The 27,484-nt window shown below is 37.1% G+C and overlaps 1 protein-coding gene across 2 annotated transcripts in view; it reads right to left on the reverse strand.

The window, feature by feature from the left end:
- Positions 1-839: 839 nt before the first annotated feature.
- The window catches only part of IFT88 (intraflagellar transport 88), a 45,621-nt gene continuing 18,976 nt past the window's right edge, over positions 840-27,484 (reverse strand). The window contains exons 15-25 of one of the 2 annotated variants that reach the window (XM_061457690.1): positions 26,565-26,651; positions 25,663-25,849; positions 24,973-25,081; positions 23,412-23,562; positions 22,199-22,314; positions 19,693-19,745; positions 18,149-18,214; positions 16,298-16,404; positions 10,143-10,203; positions 1,781-1,873; positions 840-1,100 (exon numbers count right to left, since the gene is read on the reverse strand). In XM_061457690.1, coding sequence (XP_061313674.1) covers positions 979-1,100; positions 1,781-1,873; positions 10,143-10,203; positions 16,298-16,404; positions 18,149-18,214; positions 19,693-19,745; positions 22,199-22,314; positions 23,412-23,562; positions 24,973-25,081; positions 25,663-25,849; positions 26,565-26,651 — 1,152 coding nt within the window. In that variant the 3' untranslated portion in view covers positions 840-978. Of the gene's footprint in view, positions 1,101-1,780; positions 1,874-10,142; positions 10,204-16,297; positions 16,405-17,743; positions 17,837-18,148; positions 18,215-19,692; positions 19,746-22,198; positions 22,315-23,411; positions 23,563-24,972; positions 25,082-25,662; positions 25,850-26,564; positions 26,652-27,484 lie in introns of those variants that run through there. The other variant, XR_009744175.1, reaches the window with a different exon arrangement.

Below are 27,484 nucleotides of genomic sequence, written 5' to 3' on the forward strand. Positions count from 1 at the left end.
AAGTCTTAACTATTGCACCAAACTCCCAAAAGTGTTTTAAAAACAAGTCCCTGCCAACCCAGCATACCTGCTTGGCAAATAATTATTAAGAAATTCTGAACACCTGAGTAATATTTGTATTTCTGAAAAGTGATATAAATCAGGTATCCCATGTTACTATTTAACATGTCTCAATGACTGCAGATCAAGCTTGTTCTGTTCATATGCCACAAATAACAATTTCTGTAACTGACATCTTTGCACATACTCAGCTGAGGCTGTAAAAAGCCTCAGCTACCTCTGTGTAGTCAGGGACACAACCCCCAACCTAAGGTTCACAATCTAATCCAATTGGCAATACTGAACAAACCAGACTGAAATCCTGCCTACTCTGACCACTCAAAATAAATAAAAAATGAAACCTCATCTTTGTAACTGCAGAAATACCCAGGAGGTTGCTATGAGACTGCAAAATGGCCCTAGTTCAGGTAAAGATAGACTAAAATTAAGATGCTTTCTTCAGTGTCAGTATTAAGTGCTTTGCTGAACTGGGGCCTTAAAGATGACCAAGGTCATATCCAAACATTTTCAGAAAGTCAATTCACAAGCCTTAAATAAATTCTGGCTTTGGAAGAAGGATATGGGACTTTCAGCCTTACAACAGTGCTTTGAGGTATTTCACACCAAAGGGTGAAATTTTAGAGGCTGCTGTGTTTCCTGTTATCACTGCACATATCTCTGAAAGCAAAAGCTTTACAAATTTGGTACAGCTTGAATGAGTAACTGTGTAGTTTCTATGCATGAGTGAAATAACCTCAGCATTATTTAAAAAATAAAAATCAATTATAAAAGACTGCAACTTCAAATCCATGTGTTTAATGTAAGATACCATATACCCAAAGTGTTTCACAAAGATTTTATCAAAATCCAGGTCATAACGGATCAAAGTGTTTTTGCTAAAAAATTTAAAAGGATAAAATGTTGTGAGTGGACCATATGCTACTCTGGAAGCATATCCTCTCCTAGCTCTTCATCAGCAAAGTCATCTTCCTCAGCCCTTTTTCTTGCAGCAGTTTTTGGTCTTTCTGCTTGTGGGCCAAGTGGATCTATGTAGGAGACATCTAGGTTTTAAAAAAATACAGTTGAAACAGTTACCTACAAGTTAATTTTAGCTTTGTTTCAAACATATATAATCAAACACAAGGGTGGAGTTTAGCATTACACATCTGTAAGATATGTCATTACACATCTTGTCTTTGATATGCAGACCAGAAAGAGGGTATGAACAGAAGAACAAGATACTGCATTCAGGATAACTGGGCAGGCATGCCCCAGGAGCAAAGCACCTGAGTGCTAGTGATAGGAGCTTCATTCTTAAAGATAAAGTTATCTTATTACAGTCATTAAGTGAGAAAAACTTGGGAAAAGTGCATGGAGCAGCAGGACTGATGAGCTGGTTAAGGAAGGGCATTTCAGGAAACATCAAGTTCCACATGGATTTGGATTTCTAAACACCTTTGAAAATTCAGTCTTAGTGAAGAACTTCTAACTGCAGAACCACAAGAACTGGCAGCAGATGTATCAAAAGTAGTAAGTATTTACATGGGCCACATTTCTTAATATTTACTATTACTTTATAGTAAGCTCTAAAGAATGAGCCTAAAGCCACTCTTCACATTTATTTTACAAGGAAAATGTATTTCTAATTGTCTAATTTTACATGCTCTTCCAATAACTTATTTTTTACATCTCCCCATCTTTAAGGGCCAGTAAAGTAAGAAGGTGTAAGATGTCCACTTACCTATTTCTTTACAGATGCTACTTTCATAGGGTTCACTTGTTTCAGGAAAAGCTTTTAGTCTGGCATTCAGCCTTTCCCCTTTGGTGCCACCATCTGGGAGGGGGGAGAAGTTGAAGACAAATAGCATGCTGTTACATTCTGTGAAATCATGATACAAGGGCAATGTAAATTCAGCTATCTGTCAAACAAGATTTGGATGAAACCATCTTTTCATGATGGATACAGTACTTATTTGTAATAGTGGTCATTAAAACACAACGGACACTGTGTCTACACGTGTGTTTTAAAATACATATACATATACAGCCCTATTTACTTTGGAGTAAACACATTAAAATATTTCTGCTTCAAATGCGGACATTTCAGTTGCTTATAAATTACGGTCACATTTTGGAGTTAAAATAAGCATGATAAATATAAACACTGTCACAATGTATATGGACATTTCATACATCTGTGTGCTTACTAATATGTTAGTATGATCAACCTGTTGCAAAATGTCAAGATTAAATACAACACTAAGATTGCTTTTAATTAGAAGAGTATATTTGGCACGTGCTGTCTGCATGGCAGGCGGGTACAGTTCATGTACACAGACCATCCTGGCCCTGCATCTTGCTGTAAACACTGTGCTGGCAGCTCAGTTTGCAGCAGGGCCCCAAGGAATGTGTCAGCTCCAAGGGCTGCCTCCTGCCCAGACAATGTCAGACTAACATTCTCTTGCCACAGCAGTATTCCAGACATTTTAAATATTCTGTCCGCCTCTGAATCTCTTTCTCGCATTCATGGCAAGTTTTCAATCTCTTCTGCTACAACAAATTTTAATGCAATTTTTCTCCTACAAGAACACTTTTCACGTTTGGCTTGCTATATTTACAAGGCAGGATATGCCACACAGCCAAATGCAAACACGCTTATTTACAATATGGAACAATGCTATTACTAAAACTCCTCCATCTATATGGAGGAAAAATGGGTTTAATTCAGCAAACATGCATTACAAAGTCTGGACTTGGCGACACACTTCCATTGTCTTGTTTACTATAAATGTTCTTTTTATAAATGCTGTTACTATTAAGGAAAAAAAAAAAGCAAACCAAACCCAAACCCTCTTCCACAAAGACAACAAACCTTTATTTCTCTATAAACATCACTGCAGACTTCAGTTTACTCAGAATTGCAGGACAATTTTTCTGCTCCAAGAAAGATTTAATACAGTCACATGTTAAACACTTAATATGTTTACAAGACACAAATTACAGTCGAAGCGTTGAAGCATGGAAAATCTATTTTAATGTACATCAGCCTCCCTTGGATCAATTCTCACTGATAGGTTTAATAGAAGAAGCAAATGCTTGATGAAGGATTTGAAGGAACTTAAAGAAATCAATGGGTTTGATTGGGAGGGCTCAACAAACAGGTTGTGAAATGACAAAAGGGCTGCGTCTTGATTTCAGTGGGCTTTGGACACCCCTGCACAACAAGGAGGTGTGCACTGAGCTTCAAAGATTGTATGGGTGAAAACATTCTGTGGACAGTTTAGAGAAGAATACAAAATGTTTTAACAGGGAGAGAAAGAGTAGGATAGAAGCAGGCACAAACTCTTGTGCAATGGAAAACAAGTAATTTAGAAACTGATGAATAAAGTTGGAAGAAGCAGCAAGGAAATGCAAAGACAGGAGCAATATAGGAGCAACGACACTAGGGGAAGACTGAACTAATGAGATAAACTCCATAGGTTTAGTTGATTGGTGCCAGAAAGTAAGAACTGGGTTTAATGACAATAAAAGAGGAAGAAGCTGGCATATCAAAGGTTTTCAACTGTGAAGGAGAAAAACACATAGCTTTTAGTGTTAGTACCAGAGGAAGGCAAAAGATTTTATATTAACTAAAAGAAGAAAAAAAAAGTATAGCTGTCAAACCAAAATGGCTGCAATAAACATAACACTGGAAGTTACCTGTACATCTTACTGCCTTAAACCAACTGAAAACAGAAGCATTCTTGGGCATTCTAGGACCTTTAAGTTTTATTAGGACTACATCCAAGATGGGAATGCAGCAGTATATCCAAAATTTGAAGCTGAATGTCCCCCTCTTTTCTCTCTCCATCTACTGGATGTCCAACCCTTGAAGTATCTAAAACTCACCAACTGCTGTCCCCCCCACCCCCCACAGCTCTGACGTTTCTTAAGCACTTACTGCTGTGATTGAGATGCCCAAAACAGCCATCCTGAGCAGCAAGATGCCTGCCTGATGTTCAGCATGTAATCCTGGTGCCCAAGCTTCTCTTTCCATTTATGAGTCAGTACAGTAAATGGAATTGTGAGTGCTATTACAGTGAACAAATTTAGCTGTTCACACAAATGTAGTTTTTTTAGGTTTCAGACTTTATTCAGTTGCCCAAACACATTATTTACTGTGTTTAATGCACTTAGCCAACTCACTGAAGGGTTAGATTAAAGCTAGAAGCAGCTCAAGGGAATCAGCAAGAATACATGCCCAGGAATGGGAAAGAAAAGAAATGCTGAGAGGGGCTGGACTGTTCTTCCCTGAAGTTGCAAGTTATTTGATCAATATATCCCACCTTGACTAAATGCACCATGGAAAAAACTATGAAGAGTAAACGCCCATGGGCACAGTATCCTCTGAATGCTTAAAATATAAGAACATAAGGATACCTTAATAGATTAAAGATCTATCTAAACTGGCTTATTGTCCATACAAAAGTACGACAAGATGCTTAGGGAAGAGAATCACAAGTAGAGCAAGCATATATAGTAGCTCTCCAAGAATAATTTCCTAGCCTCCCAACAATCTGTAAATCAAGCATATGCTTGGGGGCTGCTCTTCATATTTAATAATGGATTGACTGATTTATTCTTCAAGAACTTGCTCAGTCTTCCCTTAAGCCCCTGTGAAATTTTTGCATCCAGAACAAACTGAGATAAGGAGTTCCATCTTTCATTTACTCTGAACCTACCAATCTAGCCTCACCTCACCACAGAAAGGAGTATCCTCCCCTTTCTGCCCTGCCGCATGCTGTGTTAAGGGGCAGCAGGCTGTGCTGGAGCAGGTTACTGGCATGTTTAAAACTTACTGTCGTGGTTTAAACCCAGTCAGGTAATTCGTTCGCTCACTTCCCCCCCTTTCTTGCCCTCCCCCTGCTCTCGGAGGGACGGAGAGGAGAATCAAAAGAATGCAACTCCCACGGGTTGAGATAAGAACAGTTTAGTAACTAAGGTATAACACAAATCACTACTGCTACCACCAATGATAATAATGGTAAAGGAAATAACAAGGGAACAGAATACAACACCTCACCACCCGCTGACCAATAACTCGCTCCCCAAGCCCGACCAAGCTCCGACCGATACCTCCTCCAACCCTGCAGTCCCCCAGCCCTTCCGGCTAACTCCCAGTTACATCCTGGGCATGACGTGCTGTGGTATGGAATACCTCTTTGGTCAGTTTGGGTCAGGTGTCCTGTCTCTGCTTCCTCCCAGCTTCCCCTCCTCCCTGGCAGAGCATGAGGCTCACAAAGTCCTTGGCCAAACCAAAACATCTCTATCAGCTCTGTTCCCGAGCCGAAAGTCAAAACACTGCACTGCACCAGCTACCAAGGAGGAGAAACATGACTGCTACTGCTGAACCCAGGACACTTACCTAATGAAAACTTTTTTTTTTTTTAAGGAATCTCACTGTTTGCTATTACAGTGATGGATACTGTATTAGAAATTCGGCCAGTATTACAAAGGACATAAATTAGAATTTTTAGTACCATTTTACTGGTATTAAAGATACCAAAAGGTAAGGTTGTTTGGTAATCTACCTCCTCTGGAAAATGTTTATGCTACGAAGTGCATAGTGGGCTAATGTTTTGAAAGACTACAGGTACTTCACTAAATCCATAATGTGTTTAAATGCAGCTCTGTGTATCTTTCATATTTGGGATGAGGACTCCACCTTTGGAGAAGAGGGGGCTTTGGTTTGACCAAAGAGAACAGCAAGTTAAGTGTTAACAGGCAGAATGTGAAAACAGAGAAACAGCCATGGGAAGCAGATGCAAGTTCATTTTGATTTGAAATTCTGTTAAATAAAAATCAACACTGTTTCTGGTATGTCAGTTCAGATAGCTCCTTAGGTGATTTCAGTTGCAGAAAACTGATTTTAGATGTTTTCTTCACTCAGATATTTTCCCTATTTATAAAAAAACTAAATCCTCCCCCTCTCAGTCAATGGAACCATCCCACAATGATGTGTAAATAATGAGGTGTGAACAGGCACACAAAACCTACAGAATATAAATGATTTTGAAGTCCTGGCTACAGGGTAACAAGAGAACCACTTGCCTGTATCACAGTCAAGATAGAGATGCTTACAGCCCTGACATCTATAACGTGCTTCCATATGATATGAGGAGATCCCTATGGGCTGGTAAAGGGTGTCTGACTATGGGATGTTTGTTTGAGATGGACAAAGCCATTTCTCCACTGACACTGTCACAAGTGAAAATGAAAAAGGGAAAAAGACACCTAAATTATTCTTGCATGGTTTCCTTTCCAAATTCATCTGGCTAGGCTGAAGTAACAAGGAGAATGAAAAGTGCTCAGCCTTTCATCTACTGAGTTCAACACTGCTTCTTTGGGCTCATGTCCGAGACTGCATGGCTCCTCTCATCCAGTACAAAACTCACCATTCACAGAGCAGGGCAAATGCAGAGACCAAGTAAACACTCCTATGGTAATGTATTCCTTAAAGTTGTACTTTCCCTTATCTATGAAAGGCCTTATGCTATTGAACAGTAAAAGTCTCTTAGTGTAGCAAAACCCACAGTGCCTGAACTTTCAATTTCTGGATGTTACTATCACATTTCTGCAAAACACAAAAAAGATGAGCATGAAAACAAGAAAAGATTATTGGAAAGGAAATCTTTGAGAACTGCCTAACCTCAGATGTACTGCTAGCTCCCTCCAGGGGTTTGTGTTTGTTCATTTGGGTTTTTCTTGTTTGGTTTGTTTGGTTGTGGGGCTTTTTTTGTTTGGCTGGGGGGTTCTTGTTTCTTTGTTGTTTTGGTTTTGTTTTGGTTTTGTTTTTTCTTTTTTAAGTTAAGAAGAGGAATTTTAAGGGATTTTACCAATGTCATCTGCTTCCAACATGAATCAGAAAGATTACAAGTCATAAATCTGATAAGGTGGGAAAAAGGCAATTTCACTTTTTATAACAACAGGGAACAAGCATGTTCAATTTTGGGTAGGCCTTTTAGATTTCACGCTTACTCTTCTCACAAAAGTAGACTTTAACTGACACGGATCTAGATATCAGTTCTCTCTTTCTCAATTTTACCATTTTGTCTACTATCCATGCATACAGTCATCACATACTTCAAATTATATTTTGGTGCATCTCACGCACCTTTTTGTTTAATTTATATTGGCAAAGTAGTAGGTATTCGATGAAGTACAAACATTGCTGATTCTAAGTTCTCTTCCCTCTTAGCTTCCTCTTTAAAAGCAATTTTAGATCGTATTTCCTAAACCAAGGAAGCCTGATTTATTAATACTCCTAATATAGATAACCATATAGGGACAAAATACTTCAGGAGACAAAAAAAAAAAAATATCCATTGTGAATGCCAGAGGGTATGGGGATAGTGACCTAGTAAAAGGAAAGAAATAAAGCATGCATTATACCTAAAATATTTGGAATGCATACACACTTCATTTAGCTAGTAAGTACTTCAATTTAGCTAGCAAGTACTAAACTAAGGAGGATTCCGTACTTCACTGGGTTCAGTAATGATGGCAAGTCCCTCATACAGGGTGGGAAAATGATCCCTTTTGGTCTTGGCAGCAACACCGGGAAAGGCTAATCTTAAAATATACACAAATGTTTGGGTTTTTTTTTTAATTTTGAAGCCATTAATTTATCAAAATTGTACTGAGATTCTGAAATAAAACAACCCATGCTTATACTTCATATATGACTTCACTGCAAAATACAGATTCATAATCTGGTGAATAATGCCAAACATCAGACAAAATCATGTTTGGGTCTTCAGATTTCTCTCAGTCATCCTCAGTAAAAGGCAGACAAACTACATCACAGTCTTTAACACCTGCTGCTGTGCGTCTTCAGTTTCTTCATTGATAAAAGATCCCCAGAGTCAATCACAGTGGTTAAAAAACGCGTAATGTGCTTGACTCCTCCTAAAAATGCAGAAGTTGTACATCTCACCACAACTTTTAATGAGGAATCCCAGCAGAAAGTTAACTTCAGGCTCAATACAGGACCTTCTTTGTATCTCTGCTTGTTTGCCAAGTCATATGCAGAAAGGCTGGATCTTTGGCACTAAATTTGTATAATGGAGACTTCTCAAATATGTTCTTATACAGACTTGTTCATCTCTTGAGCTACAGTCTAAGAGTAATTAATAGGACAAATTGTAGGTCAATTCTGACCCTGGTTACCCTCTCATCCTTTTTATGTTGGCATCCTAAATGTCTTCATTTGCTTTTCTTGCATTACTTTCGTTATGGAGAGAAAAAGTAATGCCTTGTAGTCACTAGAATTTGCAGTCAGAGTTCCTCATGTGATAATCTTCAGAGTAGAGGGAAGGGTTTTGGTTTTTTATTTTTAATTTTTAAAATAAGACGACTTTCCATAGATTCTTCTGTCTTTAAAAGACAAATTGGTACTTTGGAGATTGTCTTTGCATCTTCCCAGCTTGATCATTATTTATATCCTCTTTTGCTAAATTACTGACTTACCCTCTCCTTTTCCACTAATAAGGGTGGAGATAATTACACAATATAGCTGTGAGAGACTCTTTGTGCCATTTACCTATATGCCTCATGCAGTGTTTTGCACAGCTGTCAATATCCTTGCCTGCTACAAATGCTACTCTTAATTTCTATTTATTATATGCCATAGTGCATGTCCACTTTATGACAGAAAACAGGTACTGATGTGGTCTCATGCTGCTGTTTTGCTGGCACCTCCAGGTAGCTGCCTGACCCTTATGTAATAAAGGAGAGTTCAGAAATGTTTCCATCCTTCTCTGATACCAAAATAAGGAATTTCACCCCAAGAATTACTTTGGCCTGGGGTCCAGAACAGGTAAAATTCAATCCTAGGTGAATGGTGGTTTTTCTACACATCAAAAAAATGATTTAAAAGCTTCTGTTGTGAAACTTTTGAACTGAAAAAAAGGAATGAGATCTCTTTTAAGCATCCAACACTCATTCTTAACCATTAGAGAACCCAGGAGAGCAGTCTTCATAAATGTAGCATCACACAAAGGTTATGATTACACTAGGAATTTCCATGACTTTCCATAACCCTACAGAATTGGATAAATGTAGTAAAGTTATGTAGATGAAGAAATAAAATTACCAAGTAAGAAAAAAAAGAATCTGTAAATTATTTCTCTGCAGGAAAAAGGGAAAAGAGGCAAGAATTTATAGAGAATATCTTTTTATGATGCCCACCAATATTAAGATAAACTAAAAGCAGAATACAAAGAAACCATTTCCTTTTCGAGTCAAAATAAGGATATTTTTTCCAGCTGCCTGAAGTAGACTGAAGTCTGCTAGTTTCCTTAGAAGAGCAGTGGGGAACAGTTAGGTTTAACATTACTAACATTCTGTGGATTTAATAATGGGAGGGAAAAGTCATTAGCCCTATAAAATGCAGACCACTAAGTAGAGAAAAGACAAAGCAGGCCAGTTTCCAGACTTACATGGCTAAAGTTTTACATTTATGAAAGTCAGCATTGTAAATCTATAAAGGCAGAAAGACTTATAGTCAGAAAGCAAGCTTTTATCTATGGAAGACTCTAGTACTTCAACTTTGCTGTACTGGGAAAAGGGGAAAGCTCAAGTATAGTACAAGTGTACTCTTCTTACGGAGCAGGTTGCACAAAATAGCTTCTTGAACTTTTGACAAACACGTAATGTAACAGGGTAGATGGTGGGCATGAAACTCCCCTTCCTCCATGTTAAAGTCTACGAATTCTTTTTCATGGGTTATAAGTTCTGTTTTGTTAAAATAAATTATTCCTTTTAGTAAATATTCCAGAGTTAATGGGATAAAATGTTCAAATCTACAGTACTGAAAATAAGTAGAAATTTAACTTTATGAATACACTGAGATTTGTATATAAAGCACAAAGCTTAGACCAAATGCATGCTGCTATAGCAGTTGAAGTTTCATACAGCAATGAGCTAATCAAAATGTGTGAAAATTTGTGAAGTACTTGCATATTACTCCATGCATGTTTTACATTTCAGAATGTAAGGGGGTTTTACAAACACTTTAGAATCCTGACAAATCTGGTATTTAAGCAGAAGCATTAAGTACTTACCACCATTAGCATTTCCTTCTCTGCGGCTACGTGCACTGCCATCTCTGCCAGATTTAACGCGCTGGAGAACAGTCAAAAAAGTTTGAAGAGAACAGAACAAAACCACTATTTAGTAATATACAGTAGAGACAATTGAAAACTCAACTTATTAATAAAACAGTAGGAGAGCATTAAACTAGGCTTGCTAAACTGTAACTAATAAACCTTGTTTTTTCAATGCACAAAATTGTCCCTAAAATCAGTGTTAAATCCCATGTTTACATAAAACAAGAGGTCCATGAAATTCAAACAGTATCTCAAAACTTATTTTTCTTCAGATAAAATTTATACAAGGAATGTGTGTAAAAAAAAGTTCAGATGTACCTTCTTAAAGTACAGCTGAATAAACAGGCAACATAGCCCTTCTTGTACGAGTTCAAAGTAGCCTCTGCCTATTAACATCTTGTAAATCCCACAAGCGTTTTATTACTGTAAAGATTCAAGGGGAGGAAGTAAGGAAATCTATAAAGAGAACTATTCACCCCCTATATCTTAAATTTGGAATACCTGGCACGCCACTGTGCTTCACAGCAAAATTTAATTTGCTGTTGAGTGTTAAATGCAAGATAAAGGTGAAGGTAAATACTTTAAAAGCTGTGTTTAAAAAGTCAGCTGTCTTGCACTGAGGAAGGTACCATAAACATCTTCCAGCTGTGGGGCTTTTAGTGTAATTTGGAAACTTCAACAGTTTATCAAAGCAATACCTCTGTATCACATAGCAGACTTGTCTTCTGGCAAAACACCAAATTTCTCATGAATGTACCTTGTCAATTACAAGAAGGTACGTCTAGGTGAGGGACTTTTCAATGGGTAGGTATAAAAACTTGATGTTTGCAGCATTCAACTGTTAATAAAGTAATCTCTACATTTTATCTAAAAATATGAATTCGGAATCTGATTAACACACATGCACACTACCTAACCATGTATTCAGGTCAATTACTGTAGCTTTTTCTCTCATTTTTCATCAGAAAAATACCATGGAGTCTGGCGAAGTTGGAATATCACAGAAGAAGTGAATGAACTTTCATGACTCATGCCAACAGAAAGAGGAAGAACCCTTAAATCAAAAGTCATTGGAGTCAGACAGGAAAGCAGCAAGCCTAGCATGAAACCAGGAATGGTCTTGGAGCAGCCCAGTCTGGGACCAGAATTTCTCATGCTTTTTATTTATTTTGGGAAATCCTCAAGTCTAAAATATGTTCTCTGAGTTTTGTATTGAATATCCTATTCATGGTCCTGTGAAACAGCACATATTGGTCCTTCAGGAAGCATGTTCAGACTCTCCAAATGTTGAATGACTGACAAGTCTGCCAGTGGAAGCTCAGCTGCTGTCTGCCAGAGGGAAGTGGTCCCTGTATGACAGAGCCCTCATGGCATTTACATCCTAGGACTTTACTTCCAAAATATTATAGAAGCATATGAATAAATCCTGTAAAGTTCCAAGTGAGTAGTTTATAAGTCACTCCATCTAAAAGCAGACTTTTAAAATAGGTCCAATGTTTTCCACGCTATAAATGCCTATTTTTCTCCCATGACTGCAAAAGACATCTAGGATGATTAGCCCAAATATAGATATCTGAAGGTAAAGGCAGTAAACCCCCCCTGTCCCCCTCCCCCATATTTGCACCTATGACCACTGCTTCACACCACTACCAATTAGGCCCTAGCTCACAGTCATTAAGCCCACTGAAAGGAAATAAATAGCAATGTGCATATACATCAGTGCTAAGAAGGTTGTGTGAACTTTTACACTATTACCTGTCTTTTTTAAACTGAAGCATGAAAAAGGAAGATTAATGCAGTTGGGGGGGGGGGAAGAAAAACAAAAAAGAAAAAAACCCCAGCATACACAGGTTACAGAAAAATCCAACACTGTGAGAGTCAGGGAGAAAAACTTCTGCACAGAATGAACCCCACAGATGTTTCCAGATTCTTGGCTGGACATATTTAACAACTTGTCCGTATTTGAGCACCGAGTGCAATAAGTCTTCTAGAATATTTATTTTGGTATAAACTCAATGTGGATATACTTATTCTGGAAAAAACAATGCCAGAATAGCAAATTTTGATGAATTTCTACAGGAAGACAAAGCCTGTGTGCAGACTTTGAAATGTCACTATATTACACTAGCATTTATCTTTTCTCTCTTTACTGGGTGCAATCAAGAAACCATGGGTTGGTCTGAAATTTGGAGCAGGAACTGAACTATATCTGGTATTGCTAACTGAAACCAGTGTTCCTATTAGAAACTTAGGTGGTTGAATATTAAAATTTGGTAATTTTAGAACTTGAAAGTATAGTTTATGACTATACATTCATGGATGACATAAGGAAGTTCTTCGGACAAAAACACCTAGTAATTTCCAAAGCCAGATGGTAGACATAAGACTGAAAAACCACATACACACACAAACCAACCAGGCACAGAAAAAAAAAAAAAAAAAAAATATCCCTCAAACCAGGGGATGGGACCCCAGATGTAATACCAATAGCAAAAAAGAACGTCAGGGCTATTATATGCAAGACAGCATTGACATTGAGATCCTGTCCCAGAAAGATACTCAACTTCTAATGCAGGACAGCAGTGTACTAAATCGCAGTAAGTTAATATAAACATCATACAATCAACTACGTTGGACATTTAAGATCATCAAGACCAACCATTACCCCAGGACTGCCAAGTCCACCACTAAACCATGTCACATGCATTTTCTGAGCACTTCCAGGGACTGTGATTCTACCACTTCTCTGGGCAGCTTGTTCCAATGCCTGACCACCCTCTTGTTGAAGAAATTCTTCCCTAATTTCAAATATAAACCTCTCTTATGAAGACAGGCTGAGAGGGTTGGGGTTGTTCAGCCTGGAGAAGAGAAGGCTCCAGGAACGCCTTATTGTGGCCTTTTAATACATAAAGGGGGATGTGTGCAGAGTTTTTACTGGTGCCTACAGTGACAGAACAAGGTGCAACAGTTTTAAGCTGAAAGAGGGTAAACTTGCATTAGACATAATTTAAAAAACAATTATGATGAGGATGGTGAGACACGGATTGTCCAGAGCAGCTGTGGCTGCCCCATCTCTGGCAGTCCTCAAGGCCAGTTTGGACAGTCCAGTGGAAGGCATCCATGCCCTTGGCAGGGGACTTGGACTAGATGATCTTCAAATGTCCCTTCAAACTCAAACCATTCTACAATTCTGCTTTGCAAGGTTAACTTGTGACAGGATAGAGTCACCAGACACTTAAATAGGAATCCTGAATTATAATACACATAGGGAAATTTTCATTTCATGCCTGAATTATGATCACTATTAAAACAACTAAAACACTTAAAACAACTATGCCATAACTTGTGATACTATACATCTGTAGTGGATTCCACTGATACCTCTGTCATACAGGTACCGCTCAATAAAGTCCCTTAACACAATGTACTCAGAATGAAAAAGAATTAAACAATTTAAACATTACTTCTGTGTTACTAACAATCTTTCAAAGATTTTACTGGTAGCTTTTTCCCACCAGAAAGTACAGAAATTGTTCAGGAAAGCTCCTGCTTCCAACATGAAATTAAAAAGTAATGTGACAAATTATTATTTTCATATTCAAACATTAGCCACCTTAAAGGAAAAAGAACCCTCAACATTTGCAGATCTACTGCACATAATTAACACCTTCAGTGTGAAAAATGTTGGAATTATATGCAAGTAAACAGATAACCTTTCCATTCCCAGGGACCTCTTTCTTTTATTAGCTATAAAATAATCCAGTTTTAATTGGTTTCATCTCAGTTTTCCCGAGTAAAGCACCGACATATTGGAAGTTACTGCAAAGAACTATGTATGTCACCAACATTGAACTAATATTCCCTGGAAACCAAGCAAAGCCTGTTTAACACACTTCAGAGAGATCTCTTAGTTGCTGAGTTTTGCAGAATAGGAACACTGTATGTGGTCATCTGTTTTGCTTACGGATACCATTATGGGAGAGATAAGGAGGAAGATTAGTCTCACTATATTTGCGGGTTGCTTTTTTTTTTTCCCCATTTTCCAAATTTTTTTTTCCCCATTTTCTGAAAACCCAAACTGTAACCCAAAAAATACAACCTCCCAAAAAGTAAGGGTGTAACATGAATTTGGAATGCTTGGATCAGTGTTTCCCTTTGCGAGTTTCATTTCTAAAATGTCCAAATGTACATGTGCACATTCAGGCTCTCTGGAATTGAAGTAAAAGTGAACTAATTAGGGATGCATTTACACATTATCTGACATCAAAAGTGAGCCAGTAAGTGCTTCTAGGACAGAGTAAATTAGGTAAAAATTCATGTGTCCTAATGTGACTATGTAGCTTTGAGCCAATTCACTGGATATGAAAAGCAAGCTTGAATACCTTGCAGCACAACAGCATGGATAATGCTTTCCAAACAAAAAGCTAACTTTAATTTCAAAATCTTACTTTATCACAGGAACAGCAAGAAAACTATTCACGCAAGTGTGTGCATCACACATGCTCACTCCTCTGAATAGAACACAAGTTACAATCCCATACCTTTCAGCCTGTAGCTTTCCCACGGAACTTCTTTTTTTTCCAGTTTAAAAATCGACATTAACATTAATAATTTACTTCCATCTATGGAACCTGTCAATGTCGCAACTTTGCATACAGCAAAAAGGAGTTCTACTGCAAGGCCAAACTCTTACGCTTCCCTTCTCTCCCTGTAGTTGCATTATTACTTGGCTCATAAATACACTTTATACAGTCTGGCAAATAAGCAGGAAAGATGACATTCCAGAGACACTGAATTATGCAGGTGGCTCCAGCATTCCCATCACATCCACATAATCCATCTTTCACTAATATTTAAAATCACAGAAAATCTGGTGCTTAAAGACCATTCAGATACAAGGCTGATCAGTAGTTTAAAACTAAAAACCCAAAACCGACAAAACAGAAGCCTCACCAAACCAGGAATTTTAACTATCATAAAGGCCATTTTAACTTCTTCTACATAAGTAGTGAAACTCCATCATAGAATCATAGAATAGTTAAGGTCAGAAAGGGCCTTAAGATCATCTAGTGCCAACCCCCCCGCCATGGGCAGGGACACCTCATACTAGACCATGTCACCCAAGACTCCATACAACCCAGCCTTGACCACCACCAGGGATGGAGCATTCACAACTTCCCAGGGCAACCCAATCCAGGGCCTCACCACCCTCACAGTAAAGAATTTCTTCCTTATATCCAATCTAAACTTCCCCTGTTTAAGTTTTAACCCATTACGCCTCGTCCTATCACTACAGTCCCTAATGAAGAGTCCATCCCCAGCATCCCTATAGCCCCCCTTCAGATACTGGAAGGCTGCTATGAGGTCTCCACACAGCCTTCTCTTCCCCAGGCTGAACAGCCCCAACTTCCTCAGCCTGTCTTCATATGGGAGGTGCTCCAGTCCCCTGATCATCCTCATGGCCCTCCTCTGGACTTGTTCCAACAGTTCCATGTTGTTTTTATGTTGAGGACACCAGAACTGCACACAATACTCCACGTGAGGTCTCACAAGAGCAAAGTAGAGGGGCAGGATCACCTCCTTTGTCCTGCTGGTCATGCTCCTTTTGATGTAGCCCAGGATACGGTTGGCTTTCTGGGGTGCATGCACACACTGCCGGCTCATGTTTATTTTCTCATCAACCAACACCCCCAAGTCCTTCTCCACAGGGCTGCTCTGAATCTCTTCTCTGCCCAGCCTGTAGCTGTGCCTGGGATTGCTCTGATCCAGGTGTAGGACCTTGCACTTGGAATGGTTAAACTTCATAAGGTTGGCATCAGCCCACCTCACAAGAGTGTCAAGGTCCCTCTGGATGGCATTCCTTCCCTCCAGCGTATCAACCGAACCACACAGCTTGGTGTCATCGGCAAACTTGCTGAGGGCGCACTCAATCCCACTGTCCATGTCAGCAAGAAAGAATTTGAACAACACCGGTCCCAACACCGATCCCTGAGGGACACCACTTGTTACTGGTCTCCAGCTGGACACTGAGCCATTGACCACAACTCTTTGCATCCGGTAATCCGGCCAGTTCTTTATCCACCTATAATCACAGACAGAAACAAGCTTACCTGCTCTCTTATTTCTTTTAATTTTTCCACTTTCTTGAGCTTTGTCGTGTATTCCTGGACTTCTTTCATACCCATATCTGTACAAAGATGAACTAAAAATCGGAGGCCTATTTGAAAAAGCAAAACATTTTTTAAAAAAGGCTTCCAAGCAGGTCAAATGACAAGTATACCCACCCTAACAGAACTGGGCATACAGAATGGCAAACAATGCAAATAATTAGCAATGCAAGGTGATTCTAGTCCAGTATCCCTGTTCAGGTTGTGCTATTTTGCAAATAACTTGACATTTTCTATGATGCAGCATCTATATCCATGAACAGTACAAATGCCATTTATACATGGGAAAGGCATAAGACATGGTAATTCATCTGTTTCAGAACTCTTGATGTTTGCAAAGTATTTTGGAAACTAGAAAGCGCAATAATGATATTAAGTTATTACCAAGGAGTCACTATCAACAGCATTCAAATGCCAAGAGAATCAGAATGGTTCAGTTTTTCTGTTGCTGTGGTTATTTTTAAAGATTATTATTTATAAAATTAAAAAAAAAAAACAGCAAACCAGACATGAAGATTGACTATAGCTGCATGATGGAAGCAAAAGAACCTCTAAAAACTGTCTCCTGAATTATTATACCAAGCCCTGAAAACATGGTTGCTATTCCTATGGGTTTGTCAACTTCCCTCTGAAGCAGAAATGAGCACGACATGACCCATTACTCTCCTGACTGTTTTCACAGGTATTTTATTTTATTTTTGTGCTCTTATTTTTCTGCTGGTTTAGGGAGTTGAACTTGTTCACTGAGGGATCAAAAAAGCATCAGAACAAGCATAAGGAAGATGGTTGGGAGCACATAGCCAGGGAGGAATGAGTGAAGAACCGTTGTTTTAGCAGCAGAAAATTTTAAAATCTGTTAAACTGTCTAATTTCTGCCTCCATTTTGTAAGTTACAGAAACTACATTCAGAAAAATATTAGCATTCTAACAGGTTTATTAAATACTCTATCCCTCTGAAATGTGTGACCATATGAATGTGACATTTTGCTTGTGACTTCGAGGAGTCACACTACCGTATCTCTTTTGTACAACAGAACTGTATGACAACAGTATGATTATGTATGAGCAGTGTGTTTGTCAAAGCAGAATGATACAATTTTTTTATTTTTTATTTTTTTTTAAATACAGTGAGTATTCTTCCCACATAGCATTTAAAAAGTGTAGGCTTGTTATTAGTGAGGCAGTGCAGGACAAAAGAGGATGTCTGCACAACCAGAACCAACCATTATTTTCTACAGGGCTTAGTCATTTAAAGTACATGTTTGACCAATTCTGCAAATATCTCACTCTTCGAAGTTATGTTTCCTGTAGTTCAATTTGAAAGTCTCTATGTATTTTCCAGAGACTGGCTGCCTAACTATACTTAAAAACCTAACAACAAAATCTCACCTTCTACATTCTTTTGGAAGGCCTGGCTTTGGTAAAACTTAACAATAAGATTTTCTCATATATAGAAACAGCAGGAGTTTCAACTAGCAGGGACTGGAAGTAAAAATACATACATTTCATTGTAAAAAAGATTAAATAAATAAGTCAGTTATAAAACTTAGGAAGTATGTATGAGAAAAAACTCAACCAATCCACTACAGTTAAAGTTTATTTTCATCTCTTCAGCATTACCTTAATATTTCTTAAATCATGCCTTAGTATTATCACATGCAGCATTAGCATGAATAAAAATATTAGTTCATTAAAATATTTTTGTATGAAAAATACTTCCATCATACGATTACTGACACACATACTCAATGTAACAGTGTTTCCTCTGATAGCTGTACCACTCAATGAACTTACATTCAATGTTCTCTGGGAATTTTCTGTGAATGACTTTGTATTTCTCTAGAGCTTTCTGGTAGTTACCTGCAAACAAATCAAACATCTCCTACCCACGTATCCAAATACAATAAAGAATAACTTATGAGAAACTGGTACAGTTTAACATTACTTCATCTTTTCAGTATGAGTACATGATTTAATATTACAAGACCTGGGTTTTACACTTTTTTGATCTGCTTCTAGGACCTCACTGTTGTATGAACCATCTGCTAGACAAGCTGTATCAAACATACCAGGGCTCATTGGAGGCTGCGTATGTATGGATTGGCCAAATAGGAATGCATACCAGCTGAGCTCTGCCTGTCCATCCTTCCATCAGAATAATAAATGTGTCTCTCCCCTTTGCCCAGATATGGTAGTAAAGTAATTATTCTTTATGATTTTGCTTTCAATTTTGGCTTGGCTTGATCATGATGGAAAGGGCTGACAGATCCTGTGAATCTAAAACCTCATATCTATAAAATATCTGACAATAAAGTTTGAGTTATCACTGATTTTATTTTTCTAGTGTGAGGCAGAAATCAAACTGACCTGTTAACACGATAAGCTGGGAATTTTGCCAATGAGTCATACATGAACCAAAAAGCAGCCAAAACCACTGTGTTTCTTTGCTGCAAAAACAGTTAATATGTCTGGCTTTGGGTGGTGCTGAATGTTCTTAATTCACTGGCTTCCCTAAGTCATGTTCCTTTCCTCATTGTTGTATTAAATATCTGAGCAAAGTGAGAAAATGCATTTATTTATTATGGAAGTCTGCTTTGCAAAGCTTTAAAGAAGCATAAAGACGAGTGATAAAATGGGAAAGCAAGAAAAGAAGAGTACCATTTACGTCATCAAGTGTCTTGAATGCATTTTAGGTGCAAAAATGCATTTAGGTACAAAAAACCCAGAAAGATTAGCCTCTTTCCATTTTTCTTACTGGTGTATTATATTCGCAGCAAGAAAATACAGCACATTAAGACTTTGTGTAATGTAACTACTATTTTAATATTGAAAAATTATACCTGATGTTGAAAAGGAATAAGAATTACACAACTTTAAAATCTAATTATTTATGTTAGATCAGATAGTAGTATAATTACACTGAAAAAATTCCTATCAGATAATTTATGGTGTACTAACTTCTTTATTTTACTTATTCAATAGCCATGGGCAGGGACACTTTCCACTAGACCAGGTTGCTCAAGGCCCTGTCCAACCCAGCCTTGAACACTTCCAGGGATGGGGCAGCCACAACTTTGCTGGGCAACCTGTGCCAGTGTCTCATCACCCTCATAGTAAAGAATTTCTTCCTACTACCTAATCTAAATCTACCCTCTTTCAGTTTAACACTGTTATACTTTGTCCTATCAGTACAGATACTGATAAAACGTCTCCTTCTTTCTTACAAGCCCGCTTCATATATTCTCCAGGCTTCCCTTCTCCCAGCTGAACAACCCCAATTAATTACAAAACCAATGCTACAAACCTCCAACCAATTATAAAAAAGTTACAGAACTTACCACTTCTCCTGTAGCAACTGGCAACCATCAGATGCCACTTCTCTTGTGTTGGTCTGCATACAAATAAAGTAAAATTATGCACTCTACCAAACAATGAATAAGCTAACTCACCTGCAGAGCGTTGGTAAAGATCTACTATTAAACTACTTTCAATTTTTTTCACCTAACATACTGCCTTCCAAAGAATTTAGCCTGCTCAATATACACAGAGTTTGCCCTTGCATCACATTCCTGTTCAGGCCTTGATGCCATTCACTTGTAGTCTTATAGTCTTTCTCCTGGTCATGATTCTGTGCACCAGACACCATTAGTTGAACTGACATATGAATGACTAATCTGTGTGTGAGGTACAGAACCATGTAGTAGGGGAGAACAAAATGCTAAACCGGATTCTGAGAAGAAAGTCCCACCAGTAGGGTCCCATGCACACCCAAGGGATGGATCCCTGCCACAAAGTACACTCACCGCTTTAGACTGTGGCTTCTTCTGTCATCGCCTTGATGGCCTAGTTGCTACCTGTCCTTTTTAGCACATAATGGTGATAGATACGGTCAGAGAAAATATTTGATATGTTTGAGCATGTACACCAAAACTGTTGGACTCTCCTCATTCTTACAAGGATAACATGAAAATTAGGGAATTTTCATGTCAACATTGTAAGGAAGCTCTTTTCGCACAAGAATAACAATTCAACAGTAGCACATCCCAAAAGCACTGTATGCTAACATTTTCAGAATAGTTTTGCACTTATTCTCTTCAGTTTTTCCCTCCAGTCGCAGCACAGGCCATTTTTAACTCTAAATAATCTATTTGCCTGGTAGTTGCCAAACAGGTTTATGAAAGACAGCTGCTTCACCTTTTTTTAGTTTCAGCTGAATATGTCTCTTGCAAACAATAACTGCAGCCAAGCAGACACCATAATAGTTTATTTCGCAGTTCAGTACAAAAATTCTAGAGAGAATAAATTGTCAGCAGCGAGAATGAGCTGCACAACTCCTTTATCATAGATTTGTGCAGGCTGGTAAAATGTCAAATAATAGAAAATTGTTTCTTAATTCAATGTCTAACACGGTATCTTAGATTGCAATTTAAAATGTAATTATTGTGATTAAAACACTGAATATACTAAACAAACAAAAAAGTTAAACTAGAAAATGCTGGTCATGGTTAAAATAAACTTAGAATTTTAAAATATAACTTTATTTACAATTAGTAGTAAATTATAACCCAATATTCATACTTATCAATTAACATATCTAGACTCTATTTTCAATACCAAATAAACAGCAAAACATGTGTTATCTACTATTAACAATCTCAGCCCCCAGAGAAATAATTTCTCTGTATTACAGATAGATTACAATTACAAATAATACTAAAGAATTTCATATGCCAGTTATTCATAATTACTTTACAATCCACATACTTCATGCATGGAATGAGTGCAACATGAAGCATAAAATATTTAGATCTTTGCCAAAACATGATTATGAAATAATCCTTTTTAGTTTCAGCTGTTTCTTTCCAAAGCTTCTAAGAAGGCTGTGAATGACAGAATATGCAATCTTATAGCTTGACTAAAATATTATTTTTTAAGGTGGCCAGTATTTATGAATAAAAGAATACTGGCAAACCTGTGAACTGTGATTTCTGCGAAGTGTCTCCAGTGTGTTTTCATCTAGTCTACATTTTCCTATTTGTTTCAATTTTTATTGTTATTTAAACCTCATATTATCTCTTCTGTCATTAAAGTCTACTCTAATTCAAGCCCTTTGAAAATCAGAATTACCATTTTTTACTGAACTAATAACCTATTCATAGTATAAACTCTCCTTAATAATATTGTACAAATTTTTGTTCACATCTTGTTTATGCATGCCTTTTAAATTCACAGAACAAAAAGAATGTCAAATTTTATATTATCACAAGACAAGCAACAGTCAGGTTTGCTTAGCCTGATTTTTAATCAGTTTCTCAAAGCACAAAACTTATTTTCACTGACCATTGGTAATTCTGCACTGCACATTTTTGCTTACTGGTACACCTTATTTGTAATATCCTTTCCATGGAAGGAGAAGTTATGTTAAAAGTAGAAATACAGCAAGAACTGCTGAAAGATGCATTTATCTAAATCATCAAGTTGTCACCACATGATAACAGAAAGGAAATATTTCACATAAAGCAACAGAGAAGGAGATCTTGCTGGCTTAGGAGAGCTATTCCCCACTTTGTAGCTGTGTTTAATGGCAGAGGATAGAAAAAAGAGATTCTAACACCTGTTATCTTGGGCCCAATGGAGGATCTTACTTAACACTGAAATTGCACAGTAAGAGTAAAAATATGCTGTAGATTATTAGAAAGTTGATAAAATTAAATAATATCCCAAATATTTTTAACTTTGGTATTTATTTACAGTATTAAAATTATCCAACTAATTTGTCTCTAGGTATACTTATGGATGTCTAATCATGAAATATTGAGTGGGCATAGAATAACAATTACTTACAGGATAAGTGCTGCTCTTTCAAAGTACTCAATGGCTTTTTCACAAAACTGGGTTTCAATGTAATAGGCTCCAAGCCATTCAATGACCTCAATGTTTGAAGGGAAATACCGGTATGACTGACAAAATAGAAAACGTGAAAGAAACACAATTTTAGTGATAAACAACATCTTTGTTACTTCTGGAATATCTTACTCAGGTGTTTAATTCTCCAGATGCCAAAAACATGTAATATATGAATGGAAGTAGTGTGTTACACTAAGCAATCCTGAAGAAAAAAAAAAAAAAGCATACCAATTTTTCTAATTACAGAATGCTTTTTAGAAGTTACCCGAGATGAGTCTGTCACATTTTCCATCCAGCCTATTTGAAAACTGTTATTTTAAATAGTCTGCACAGCAAAACTTGTTTACTTACATCATGTCTACATTTGAGTAGATTACCTAGAACATTAAACAATGTTAACTAATACATGTACAACTCCACACTCTTAACGGTCTGCTGGAAAACTCACTTAAAAGCATTCTTTTTTACAAAACACATTATGTACATAAATAACAGTTTCAGCTTACAAGTTCCCACTGAAATAGGCAACAAAATTATCACTAAACACAACTCTCCACTAGTATTCAGACTGCAACACAGCCTTTGGTCATCCTCGCTTTACACAGATGAAAAGAACTCTCAGACTGCAGCAAAGCAAATTCCTGTCTTATTCCCGTTTCCAAAACAGACTAATCTCTACAGACAATACTATAGCTGCTTTGAACTGAGAGAGAATGCCTATCTTTAGGCATCTGTATATATATGAATTGAAACACATTATATATATGTATCTCCATATCCACTATATAGATACAGCTTCCAATCAACACAGTTATATTACACACCTTTAAAATGAAATTTATGATATCCATTTTTTATTTAATCTTAGACTATATTTTAAATTAAAATTGTTAAGGGTCAATGTAAACATGAAAGTCTGAGGCCAAACACCATGTGGAAACACCAGCTATGTGCTTCCTTAGGATCTGACTTAGAAATGTTAGATTTTGTCAACTGTCCCCCAAAATCATTTTTTCCTTTTTTTTCCCTTTTTTGGATTACATTTTTAAAGGTTTAAATAAAAGTTTAATCAATTGTTAATTTGATATAGAAAGCTATGGCAAAATTTTCCTTAATTATGACAAAGTGCATTGGAAAAGCAATAAAGTACCTCACAATAGTAATGAAAAGCCTGGGATTTATCCCCTTCATTATCATATAATTTCCCTAGCTTTGAAAGTACATGCGGATCAGTTGGTACTATACTGATCAACTGCAGAAGCCACTCTATGGCTTGATTGGGATCTCCCATGATCTCATATCTGAGTTTTCTTCAGTCAAGGACTGATACTGATGATATTTTGATTTAGTCATAATTCCTACTACTTTACATAATGTGATCCATATGTTGGACAGTTACACTAGTCACTGAAGTGTGGAGATACACTGTCTTTTCTACACATTGTTTTCATAATTTCGTTTGTATTATAAAGTATTTTTCCTATGAAGAAGAGAGAATTATATTGAGAGGCTCTGGCTGCTCTTTCACCAAAAAACACCTCGGGCTTGGTTCTCCTCTCTGTCACTAATTTTACTTTGACTTCCTCATTTATAAGAATCAAGTGTGAGGACCAGGTGATCTATCTGTAGCCTTTACAACTTCGTTAATTTCTCATAATACATTATTTTGGCCCAAAGTAAGTGGTCAGGTAAAATTGCTATCCTCAAGTACAGACTTTTGCCTGCAGTAGAATTTTCTGCTGTATGTCTAAGCAGCGCAGCACAGCACAGATAGTGTACAATGCTGGTTCAGAGAACTGAGGCAGCTTAAGCTGTAATTAGGCCTACAGTATGATCTCCCCTCCTCCATCACCCTTAGCAGCACAGACCTCTGCAGCAATGGGAGCTGGAGCAGCTGCCCAACATGTTTTTTTCAGTTTATGCACCATCCCCTTCATGGAGACAGCTTGCCAGTACTGGTGGAAAGCAGTTTTACATAGCAGTGGAGCAGAGAAACTCCTCCCCAGATGGGAGCTGGGAGTTGTAGGGCCATTATGTTGTTGCAAAGTAGCTATATGAGGAATAGAGATCACAGCCCCTTTGTATTTTTGGAGGTTACTTATTTTACTAAAATATATTTTTATTACCTTCGCTTTCTTGAAATTGTAGTACAGCAAGTGGAATCTGGGGAGGATTTCGCACATCCTCAGAAGAATTATTAAAGAAACTCAGTGTGTAGAGTATCACTGGTGATGTGCAAAGCCAACCCCTCTCCTTAGCTTTTCAACCTGTTGACCTGTTGCAGTGATGGGAGACAGTTTTTTTAAACATACACTAATCTGGAAACAGCTTTCAGAACAGAACTTCACTTTCATTAACTGTATTATTTTTTTCTGAAAGGGTTTACTCAATTGTGCTTACATCTGTCACATTATTTTAATGTGCAGCATTTTAAATACTCCAGGACACAATACTGAGTGTAAAGGTATTCCCTGCCATGTGCACAGTATTAATGTATTTTTTCACTTGCTCCACTGGAAATGTTCAAGAAGGTTCTAAGTTCTGTTCTCATTTTCACAAACATCAGAGAACGAATCTATGCATGATCATCCTAATTACAATGGACATTACAGTAAATTTCTAAGTCATCATGTCATGACTGATACACATTATTTCAGATTAAATAAGTCTACTAAAACCACCATCCCTTATCATAATCCAGAAAAAGATACATGTTTGCTATCTGGTGAAGGACTTGCGCACTATTTCGAAGGATTGCATGGAGTTTCAGAAAACAATCCAAAGCTTCATCTATTCTGTTTAACTTCTTGTATGTTAAACCTAAAAAAAATAAAAGGTTATGATACTATTGCAAAGAAAAAAAGATGACTTTAGCATATTAACTGACAGAATAACCAAGAAAAATGCAATAGGAACACGCGAGTAGCATAACTGCCTTGGCATTGATGGACTTTTATTTGTGAGAGCCATGCTTACATTTCTTACTAGCTAGTACGACTTACCAAACTGATAAACACAAGGAACACAAACGTTATCAAAGACCAAGAACATATGCAATCATGCTTTTTTAACAAGATGAGCGAGGGAAGCAGAGGGAGTGCTTTTACAGGGGAATGACTGATCACTTAATGCTAAAACTGGTGTATTTTTAGTTGATAGTAGAAATTTTTATCTTCAAAGTGAGTTAATCAGCTGCAGTTACTAGTTGATGTTGTTAATACTTTTTTCTTGGCAGAAGAGATAGGAAGTACAAATTAACACCTTGCTATAACATAAATTACTGAGTAAAGCAATAATAATTAGTATGTATTTCTACACAAGAAAACTTTGAAAGCCAGATTCTTAGAAACACTAGTGTTACTTATAGACAAATCTAAATCCTAAAAGCACTTTTGGCTTACCAAGATTATAGAGCGCTTCAGTGCATGAGGAATCATTCCCGAGAGCTTCCTTATAAAACTCAGCTGCTTTTTCATAGTCTCCTTTTGCAAAAATAGTATTTCCTTTGTTAGTTAGAGCTGCTGGATTGTACCTATCAGAAATTACAGCTAAATCTGCATAGTTAGCTGCTTGTGCCAATTCATTCTCCTACATGAACAAAACAAACATTGTATTAATCATTTGACAGTCAATTTTCTTACAGCTGTGTCTTCTTACACTTGGTGGAATTTCAGAAGATTGAGGATAAAGAAAAAATAATACATTCTTCAGTCCTAAAATATTCCATATGTATTTGCATAAGCCAGATCATCTCTTTCTAGTTTCAGAGAACTTAAGATGAGAACACAAGACGTGTTTTGTCCCAATCAGTTTTCTTTGCAACAAAGCAGTATTTCTATTAAAAAAAACAAAAAACAAAAAACCACACTCACAGCAAAACCAAAATCAAAACAGCCCACCACACAAAAAAAACACATCAAAATAAATTCCCATATTCTATAAACTTCATACACAATCACACCTGCCTAGGCTACATAGCTACATATTTCACGTGTTCCTGAAGTTCAGCCAGGGTCTTCAGGACCTGAATTTTAAATGCAGCTGCTATGCCTCTACACAAATCACACTGCAGGCATACTTCTGGGGCCTGGGGCTTAAACTCACTCTTCCTCCCAGCAACAGGATACAAAGGACGTGTTCCAAACTTAAAACTACAGCCAGAACTGGTGTTCCAGAGTTAACTCCTCTACATACAGATTCTTGTTGTTTACAGAGATTCAAAGACAGAAAAATTGCTACAAACATACAGAAGTTGCTACATAAACTGTAGCTCTTTACTGGTTTTGTTAAATCAAACACTTACCAAATAATAAAGGAATGAAAGGTTTGTTGCCGCTGCACTCTTTACATTGCTATCCTTTTGCTCGAACATTTTTAAAGTCTCCAGTGCCTAGAAGTAATTTGGAAACAACTTACTTCTCACTGAAGCAAACTTATAGCTAAGTTCTGTCAGAAAACATTCATAAACTTGCCAGTAACAGCAAAGATTATCAACCCACACACATGATAATTACTAGAGCTTGTAACACACTCTTGTAAGCATGTATACACAGAAATATATCTGTAGTAAACACAAGCTTGGTCACAAAATTCCAAAAGTATTGGCTATTTATTACTACTTCAAAATTTAGATTAGATATGGCTACCTTGAAGTATACAGGTATCTGACAATTCTACACATACAAAATACAAGTTTATATTGCATTTAATCTAGTCAACTAATTAAAATTCTCATAACTCTCTAAGTGAACACGAAAGCATTGACATTAAAACTCTTATTAAAAAGTCAAAAATGTACACACTATATAAAATATGTAAGACTGTAGGATTGGATTTCAATTTGCAGTTGTTTCTTTTAATACGATGACGACACCTGTCTAAGCTCAGGAAGTACTCAAACGTGGAGACTGAGATCAGAAGATTCGTTTTAAAACACTTTTACATGAAAACTAAATTTCATAAACTTCAAAATAAAGAAGCTTGTGGACAAAAAGTAAACAAATTTGTAGCTAATAAACCATCAAAGAAGCTTTGAAATAAAAGGCAGCTTTTTTCATTGACTATGTGATAACATTTGTAATTGCAGACTACATTAAGAAAGTCTGGCCTTTCTACACTAAATATTTATATTAAGTACACAAACTGTTAGAATATCACAGTGAGCCCAATTCCATCATCTATTACAGCACAGATGTGGCAACTTCAGTTTAGCCATCAACATTA

Source organism: Pezoporus flaviventris, unplaced genomic scaffold, assembly GCF_033815535.1.
Source record: "Pezoporus flaviventris isolate CSIRO_AGI_PZ_B2104156 unplaced genomic scaffold, CSIRO_AGI_Pfla_v1 ptg000025l, whole genome shotgun sequence".
NCBI classification, from domain to species: domain Eukaryota; kingdom Metazoa; phylum Chordata; class Aves; order Psittaciformes; family Psittacidae; genus Pezoporus; species Pezoporus flaviventris.